Here is a 10,025-nt window from a genome sequence, read left to right on the forward strand (position 1 = left end):
TAAAAATGAACTGAGTTAGAAAAAACAAAGTAGTTAGACTTAAAACTTAAGACTTTGTGTATCAACCATCAAGTTCTTAACTAGTTGAGTTGGAAGCATGATTTTCTCTGATACCAATTGCTGGAATCGATATTTGTATTGATACCGATTATATAAGGCAAAATCTAAAATAGAACAAAATAATATAAATAAAATAATATTTTAATTAAGTTTGTATTATTATTTTCAACAAATTGCGTTAAATACGGCTAGAAAAAAAAAACACTGAAAGGGTTTATATATATATATATATATATAGAGTCCGGCTACTATGCTATCGGTAGCACGGAGCGCTCCGTGCTACCAAGTTGTTTTCGATGATGCAGCTTCCAAATCGACGATCGGCTCCATTAGACTTGATCTACACTATTGAAAGTATTTGGAAACTAAATTTCAGATTTTTTCGACAACATTTGACTAGTGATCAAAAGATCTCAAAATTGACAATTTTAATGGCCGATGTGGTGTGTTTGTGAGTTTAACGGTGTAAAACAATCCAAATGCGATAAAAATTTATAGAAAATTTTTTTCACTATTTAGAGTAAGATCGGTATATCTGATCTTGAATTTAAATCTTTTATCATCATTTTTATAAGATTTTTATTTTCAGCCGTTCAATTTTAGACTACTTGTTTGATAGGTAAATGATATCGAAAAATTATGAAATTTAGTTTCTAAATACTTTCAATAGTGTAGATCAAGTCTAACGGAGCCGATCGTCGATTTGGAAGCCGCCATCGAAAACAACTTGTAGCACGGAGCGCTCCGTGTACCGATAGTATAGTTAGCCCTAGTTCTATATATATATATATATATATATATATATATATATATATATATGTTGTGTGTGTGTGTGTATGTATATATAGGCTTTAGCTACTAGCTAGGAGCAAAACAATAGAACATAGTAGAAAATTGCCTGCTAACTAACAATGTTTGGTAGCATTGCTAAGAGGTGGAAGGAGATCAACGGGAAAAATGACTGGAAGGGTTTACTGGATCCCCTGGACATCGATTTGCGCCGCAACATCATCAACTACGGCGAGCTCGCGCAGGCGGCATACGACGCCTTCAACACGGAGAAGCGGTCGCCGTTTGCCGGCGCGTGCATGTACAGTCGGTCGAACTTGTTCGAGAAGGCGGAGATCTCCTCGCCGAACATCTACAAGATCACGAAGTTCCTCTACGCGACATCCAGTATCGGTGTTCCAGAAGCGTTCATCATAAAGTCATCGTTGAGCAGGGCGTGGAGCGAGGAGTCGAACTGGATGGGGTTCGTGGCGGTGGCGACGGACGAGGGGCGGGCCGTGCTGGGGCGGCGGGACGTGGTGGTGGCGTGGCGCGGGACGATCCAGTTGCTGGAGTGGGTCAATGACCTGGATTTTGCATTGGTTTCGGCTTCTGGAGTAGTAGGTTCTGGGACTAGCAAAGGATCAGAGCCGCTGGTGCACCGGGGATGGCTCTCGATCTATACCTCGGCCAACCCGAACTCATCGTACAATACCGATAGTGCCAGAAAACAGGTTAGTTAATTTGTCTCTCTCCCTCTCTCTCTATACGAGCGCGTGCGTATGCATACACAGATTCATAATCAGTATCAACACACACATCTAATGAGCGGTATCGAAACTTAAGATTTTGATAAATAGAAAAACTATAAGAATTCAGATAGGATGAACTGGTCTAGCTAGTAAGTATTATTATTTTCATGTGCATGATTTAATGCAAATAGTGAAGGTTTTGCATGAACAAACACATTTTGATGATTGTGTGCAATCGCGCAACTAAATTGTTTTAACATGAAAATGTTTTAAAATAAAAATTTGCGCTGACGTAGTGTTCTGTGTAATATAGGCTAGCCTAGCTCGCAACATACTCAAACAAAGTCACAGATAAGAGTCTCCAAGTAGTGAGGCTATCTAATTCATCACCGATCATATTCCACGTCAACATATCAAATTGGCGCATAAATAAATATATATATATATATTGTAATGCACGTCATATTTACTAATTAATTAAAATTAAATATATATTTTATATAAAATAAAATTTATATTTATATTTTAAATTTAAATAATTATTGATGGCATGAGTCTATTTTTTAATTAATTTATTTTCTAGATTTGATTTGTTTCGATTAATTTTTAGTTTATTAATTATAATTATGTATATTTTTTATAAAAATGTATGGAATGTTGTTTTTATTCTATTTAAGATTCTGTCTGTCAATTTCCATCAGCTTTTATATAGGTATATACACGGTGAATTAACCGTCTTACAAGCCGATCATCTATTGAGTTTTGTGACATAAACTCTACTCCGGTGTTATTTTCACGCTAATTTTCATGTGTACTAAATATTATAAATGTTTCCTCCAAACTATTGATCTACAATCAACAACTTGTTCAGGTGTCCAAACAAATAGAATTAATTAATATATCCTCTAAGTCATATGTAACTCATTACTCATATAGGCAAACCTAAATTTTAAGGCAACCTCTACCAGATAGTTGCACTCTAAAGATCTTTTTTTAATACTAAAAATAGAAAGAATCTTAATAAATCCTTATAGTCAAAGGATGTAAGACGTATACTCCAGCATTACTATTATTAATGGTCATTAATAATTATGGTTAAATCCAAATATATTGAACTAAGTATGCATATTTATCGTTTGGATGCACTATAAAATAAAGTATAGTATTAAAAAATAGAACATAGTTAAATCATTTTCATTTACGTTGGGCCATAATTGGACCAATTTGCCCACTAGGCCTGAGTCGCCTGACCAAAAGAAACCGTCTCTTGCCCTAATTTTTCAAAACTAGGCCAGTTTCAAAACAAAGTTGGGTCAAAAAAAAAAAAGAAAAAAGAACAGTGCTAAATATACATCACATTTGGAATGTATATCTTACACTTTTCAATTTAAAAAATATTTTTTAAAATAAAAAAATAAAAAATTTAAAATTCTAGGGTGAGGGGTGTAAGATGTACACCCTTTTTTTAAAAAAGTGTACTCCTATCATTTTCAGAAAAATAATAAAATATTTACAAAGATCTCCCTCAACTGTGCTCATGTTTAAAATAGAATCATCCTTAACCCTTTTTTGGGGTCTATTGATAACTCATAATTTTTTAACTATTTAAGTTTAAATTTTTTTCAAAATTAGCGACTTCGCTAGCTAATGGACCATGATAGCCAACAGAACTAATACTTCTTTAATCTAAAAAAATAAAAAATCAAATAAAGCAGTTAAATTTATTAGAATCATCTTTAAATTCAATATAATCATCAGTTTATCGCCCTTGATTGGATATGACTTTGGCCTAGACTTAGTGAGACTAGTTTATTTTAGTGCAACTCGGGCTAGGTTTAAACAGCTTACACCTATATAATTAGAAGAAAATTTGGCTCTCGTGAAAAACATACTAACAAACTATTCTGTATAAACTCGATCATAAAACACGCAACAACTTAATTATAAGCAAAAAATAAGTAAAAAGCTAGTTATGGAAGTGTGATAACTTGTATAAGGGTTAGCATAATGTTAGAAATATTCAGTTCAACTAATTGAAATATATATATATATATATATATATATATATATATATATATATATATATATATATATATATATATATATATATATATATATATNTTGCATGCTTTGGACTTTTATTTTTGAAGCAAGCATTGTTTAAATATTGGAATAAGGTAAAGTGGTATTTAATAAACTAAAGAGAAAGGTTCGAAATCTCTCATAGCATAGATTAAGTCTCAGTGTCTAATATTGCTTATTCTAATTAATTACGCCCTCTATCTTAGATCTAACTATATATATTAAGCATAGCTTAATTTATTAGCACTATAAAACTGATTAATTATATAGAAAATTATGAAGGTGGAGTACGTACACGCATTGACCAAGCTAGCACGTGCGAATACTTTATTTTTAAGAATTTTATATTGCAATATTTAAATTTAAATTTAAATTAATAAAATTGCTCGACCGTTTCTGGCCATTTTAAGATTGATAATTAACTCTTAACTACTTAATTAGCCGTTGGGGGCAAATGTGTTGACTTTTATTTGGTAATTAAGGGTGAGATAAGATGAATTAATTAACTGTAACTACTAAATTGTGAATCTCCGCTTTATTCTGATCTAAAAGTCAAGAATCATTTATGACTCTCATCTTATTATCGTGATCTTATTAATGAATTTGTTTTTTTACTTACTTATTTTAAAATTAAAAATAATATAATATTACCATTGGTCTCGATAAGCAATGTCATTCTTAAATTAAAAATAATCTTTTTTAATTTAGAAGTAAGTTAGGCATTTGAGATTTATTTTTTATTTTTTATTTTTTTTTAATTTTCTTTTGCTAGCCATAGACGAGAGATTTCATTTTTTACTTTATGCTTTAACAAGTTTTTTTTTTTCAATTAAAGCTTTTTTTGGGGGGCAAAAATCTATTATGTAACAGGTATTCCATGATATAGGAATAATAACTTTTAATCAAATATTTTAACCTTGTATGAAATACAAGTGCAATTCTTTGATATCATTTTAACTTAAGCATGCTATTTTGTCCTTACCTAGGTCTTTACCATTTACAATACCTGCTAAAGTGCTAGGCAATTAAGTGTTCTCGATTATTTATTTTTATTTTTTTGAGAAATTATAGCAAATTATTTGCTTTATTTATTTATTTAGTAATAAACTCAATTAGAAATATAAAACAATTAGATTTTTAATTTGAAAACTCAAGTACTAGTCATCAAGTTCTTAGTAAACTGCGCTAAATATTGTCTGTAAGAGGTCTCAATTTTGAATCACATCTCGTGCACAATAAGATATGTTAATGTGGCCTATGCACATTTGCAAAAAAAAATTTAAAAAAAATCCATAATTTAGTGGATTTTTTTTTTATTTTTTCTTTTAAACATATTCAATATCTTGCTAAAGATCTGTAGTCGAGACTTAAACCCATGACCTCTATTTCAAACACAAGGGGTATACCAACCAGAATTCGTGAGGTTAATTTTGTACACAAGATGATCTCATCATCCATTTACGACGAGATACATCCGAGCTATACAGCATCCATGGACGGACCCAATATGCCCTAATGGAATCCAATGACTCACCTAGTAAACCCAGATGACCAGGTCAAGTTCCCAACTCACAAAAACATATGTGGTGCTCTTAAACAAAAGTTTGCACGCAACAATTCCCACCCCGCTTGTTTTCATCAAGAAGAATTTAATTTAAGGAAGTATCTATTATTTAGGGTAAAATATATAATTTTATTCTAATTTATACAACCTAATAATCAATTGGTGGTGACTTCATAAAGAGCCTATTAATGTACCCTTATGTCAACTTTTCAAATCGTGCACGCAATGTTGAAGCATTTAAGCTTTGAGGATGGCCATCTCAATTAGTGTCGTTTATAATCCAAAATTTGGGACTTGACACCAACTATATTAAGTATTAGTATTCAAATTTAATATCTAAATATGATACTAAATTGTTTATAAATAATTAATTCTACTGTTTCATGTATTATATGCTTGAGAAAAGATGAATATATCAAAAATACAATAAAAGAGAATTAAACCTAGAAGGCTAGGACCTTTTCAAATTTATAGCCTGCGTAGCCGACTCTAATACTGTATAAACTAAAAAATTTCATCAAATAAAAGATTATACAGACAAATTTTTAACACAGACTAGTAGATTTAAGATTTTGTATGCAATTGTAAGAATATACAACAATGTAATAAAAAAGTGTGGTAGAAAAATATTTTATTTATTTTTGTAGGAAATTTTGTGTGGGATATTCATAGGGAATATACAACATATCTAGTACAAAAGTGTGATAGAAAAATATTTTATTTTTTTTTGATAAAAAAAAATGATAGGTTGTATAGGTTACACTGATTCAATTAAAATATAATTTTTGTTCTCAAGTACAAAACGGAAAACCGCCCAAAAATGCACTTATTATTTGATATTTACGAAAAAGGTACATTATTGTTGTTTGACTTTGAAATTTTGCATCTTTAATTTAAGGGAAAACTTCAAAAATCCCCCCGTGGTTTCACACTTTTTCATTTTAGTACTCTGTGGTTTGAAGTGTATCAAGTTAGTACCCTGTGGTTTCTCACTTTATCACTTTAGTACCCTGTGGTTTAAAATGTATCAAGCTAGTACCCTGTGGTTTTGCACTTTATCACTTTAGTACCCTGTGGTTTCACACTTTATCACTTTAGTACCTTGTGATTTAAAAAACTATAGGGTACTAACTTGATACAAAATTAAAACCACTGGGTACTAAAGTGATAAAGTGCAAAACCACAGGGTACTAACGTGATACACTTTAAACCACAGGGTACTTAAGTGATAAAGTGAGAAACTACGGGGTACTAACTTGATACATTTTAAACCATAGGGTACTAAAGTGAAAAAGTATGAAACCACAATGAGGGTTTTTGAAGTTTTCCCTTAATTTAATGTTGCTGCGTGCATAGTATGACTCATCAAACGTGTTCCTGAACAATCACGAGTATCCAAAGCACTACTTGATCTCTCACAACACACTATAAAATAGTTACACGTACACCCCAAATCCCAATCCCACGTACATAAACGAGAAACAACACAATTAAACCACCCTTTCCTTCTTTTAATCATAATAAACCATGTTCGGAAACATAGCCGGGAGGTGGAAGGAGCTCAACGGCTCCAACAACTGGGCCGGGTTGCTGAGCCCCGGCCCCGACGCCGACCTCCGGCGCAGCGTCATCCTCTACGGGGAGCTGGCGCAGGCCACGTACGACGCCTTCAACCGCGAGAAGCGGTCTCCGTCGGCGGGCGCCGCGCGCTACGGCCCCGCCGACCTGTTCGCGAGGACGCAGGTGTCGGCGCCGGGTGCGTACAAGGTGACCAAGTATTTGTACGCGACGTCAAGCGTGGACATGCCGGAGGCGTTCATGATAAAGTCGCTGTCGCGGGAGGCGTGGAGTAAGGAGTCGAATTGGATAGGGTACGTGGCGGTGGCGACGGACTAGGGGGCGGCCGCAATAGGGCGGCGCGATGTGGCGGTGGCGTGGCGGGGCACGCTGCAGGTGATGGAGTGGATGAACGACTTAGATTTCGGTTTGGTTTCGGCTCGGGACGTGTTAGGCTCGGGAAATAGTAGTAGTAAAGGGGGAGGGGGAGAGGCTAAGGTGCACAAGGGGTGGTTATCCGTGTACACGTCGAGTGATCCCAGGTCCAAGTATAATAAGGAGAGTGCTAGGAAACAGGTAACGTCCCTTTCCATGGGAATTTGCATTTTTTGATGTGTGTGTGTATGCATACATACATACAAATTAATATACATAACTTTCAAATATATAGTTTTTTACGCATGAAAATTAGAATTTTTGACGTATATAGAAAGGTTATCTGCGTGATGCATGGGGGCGTTTTGGATTTTAGCTACACATCTCAGTGCTTTTTATGTGACACCGTTAGCAATCACCGTTAATTAGCGTGAGTGTGCATGATATTCAATATGTGGTTTGTATTCTATTCTCGTTACATTCCTTCGTGCACAATTTAAATGAATTAATGTTGAGGGTAATTAAGTCGCAGGTATAATTCATGATTTTTTTTCCTTTTTTTTTTCCTCCTGTTGTGAGCTTTTCTCTTTTGGTGCATAACTACGTAGCGTTGACTTCAAGTACCTTACTAAAGGACCAAAAAAATTCCTAGATGCACAATTTTTTTTTTTTTATTGAAGCAAAAATATGCTTCGGGATATATATACGTACGTACGTACGCATTTAAAATGCTCTAAGATTTGTACTTTGTTTATTTATTTTCCTTGCTTTTTAATGATTAAGCTATGCTGAATGTGTCGAACGCTGTTAATGTGAGCACATTAAGCTTGATTAAGGTGGGTGATTACTTTAAATTAAGCAGGTGTTGGACGAGATCCAACGACTCATGCAGGAGTACAAGGACGAGGAGACGAGCATCACCATCACCGGGCACAGCCTCGGCGCGGCGCTCGCGACGCTCAACGCCGTCGACATCGTGTCCAACGGCCTCAACAAGTCGCGCAGGCTCCTCACCACGAAGACGACCCCGGTGGCCGCCGTCGTCTTCGCAAGCCCCCGCGTCGGCGACGCCAACTTCAAGAAGGCGTTCGACAAGCTCGCACCGGACAGCCTCCGCCTCCTCCGCGTCCGCAACGCGCCCGACCTGATCCCCAGCTACCCGCTGATCGGATACGACGACGTCGGAGCCGAGCTGGCCGTCGACACGAGGCAGTCGCCGTACCTGAAGTCGCCCGGGAATCCGGTCACGTGGCACAACCTCGAGTGCTACCTGCACGGCGTCGCGGGGACGCAGGGGCAGAAAGGTGGGGGCTTCGAGCTGGCAGTGGAGCGCGACGTGGCGCTCGTGAACAAGAGCGTCGACGCGCTGAAAGACGAGTACCCGGTGCCCGTAGCGTGGAAGGTGGACAAAGATAAGGGGATGGTGAGGGGGCCCGACGGGAAGTGGAGCCTGGTGGACCATGAGGAGACCTGATGTGGTGATCAACAGTTAATTAATTTGGTTGGTTAATTAGGATTTAAGTGTGATTTACACACATGCAAAATAGAATAAAAGGAAAAAAATTATGAAAAAAAAAATGCTAGTCATACACTCGCATTTGGAATGCATAAATATTACACTTACCTCACCTATTTGGTAGCTAGGTGGAGTGTTTTCACATATCACATTAATATGTGACATATAAAAAGGACTCTACGATCAGTATAAGGTATGTATTTTTTTTTTGGTGTGTATGAGTAGCATTGCTAAAATATTATTAGAACAAATAACACTTTTGGTTCTCAAATTAGGAGGCATGTGACACTACGGTTCTCAAACTTCAATTTATTTTATTTTTTTGCTAGAACTTTCTAAATTGTCACAGTTAATTAAGTAGCACAATTTAATTTAGTTGGCTAAATATTAATATATGGCTAATATAAAAGTGATATAATAGTGTTATGGTTAATAATACTAAAATAATTAAGATGCTTTGTTACTTATATATTAACAACTCATCAATATTTAGCATTCGAGCAAAAAATTATCAAAAAAAATAAATAAAAATTTGAAAACTAAAATATGACGCTCCTCATAGTTTAAGGACCAAAAGTGTAATCTACCCAAATTATTACGGTCATTCTGCTGCTTTATGATTCGAGCTAGATAGGCGATTGATGAAGCTGTGCGGTTGCCGTGTAATAAATTTCTCGACTTCTGGTGGTTCAGAACATACTGCAACTCTGAATAATATAAGTATTCAATTCAAAAACAAAAAAACAAAAAAAAAATTTGAAAATTGAGTGGTCTAATTCAAAATGGCTTGACAGGTTCTCTACACATTTTTCACCTTTTCTCCGATTCATCTTTGTGCCGTTTGATCCATGATATTATTCTTGGGCCCCTTTTTATTTCGACGGCTTTCGAAACGGACTTAAAAAGTGGAACATGATTCGAGAAAACAGGTGCGAAATAGACAAAATTTTTAAGACAAAGGGTTGGGATTTAGACGTTGGATAGTCAGAGTCTTAACATTTTCGTTCACATACGTGACAGATATTAGTCGAATCTTATACCTTCCGAAATCATAAGGCCTTAAAAGTTAAAACTAGCTCTAATACCATGAAATTGGCCGAGACGCATCGCGGGCTAACCAATTCATAACTTTGTTTTGAAGAGACAAAGTTAAAACAAAGCTCACATGGTTGGTTGGTCCACAAGAGTTGCCCCCACTCCCTTCATAGAAAATGGCGTGTTTCTCTTTGGACCAATTCATTTTAGAGTTAATTTTTTGTAGCCTCGTGTTCGAGCTACGTTTGTGATTGTGCACATCTGATCTCCATCTCCCTCTCTATCTAGTTTCTCTCTCAATTAATTTCTTACATAG

General features: G+C 35.5%; 1 protein-coding gene across 1 annotated transcript; it reads left to right on the plus strand.

The window, feature by feature from the left end:
• On the plus strand, window positions 925-8,883 carry LOC109716921 (phospholipase A1-II 1). The gene is made up of 2 exons (XM_020242537.1): window positions 925-1,562; window positions 8,021-8,883. The coding sequence occupies exons 1-2, from the start codon at window positions 972-974 to the stop codon at window positions 8,630-8,632; spliced, it is 1,203 nt and encodes a 400-aa protein (XP_020098126.1). The 5' UTR covers window positions 925-971; the 3' UTR covers window positions 8,633-8,883.

Source organism: Ananas comosus, linkage group 11 (genome assembly GCF_001540865.1).
Source record: "Ananas comosus cultivar F153 linkage group 11, ASM154086v1, whole genome shotgun sequence".
NCBI classification, from domain to species: domain Eukaryota; kingdom Viridiplantae; phylum Streptophyta; class Magnoliopsida; order Poales; family Bromeliaceae; genus Ananas; species Ananas comosus.

What these genes read in the sequence shown, in the direction of transcription:
- LOC109716921 (XM_020242537.1), top strand. Translation starts at nt 972, where the DNA reads ATGTTTGGTAGCATTGCTAAGAGGTGGAAGGAGATCAACGGGAAAAAT. An exon ending in CCGATAGTGCCAGAAAACAG is followed by an intron (nt 1,563 to 8,020) that starts GTTAGTTAATTT and finishes TAAATTAAGCAG; the next exon opens with GTGTTGGACGAGATCCAACG.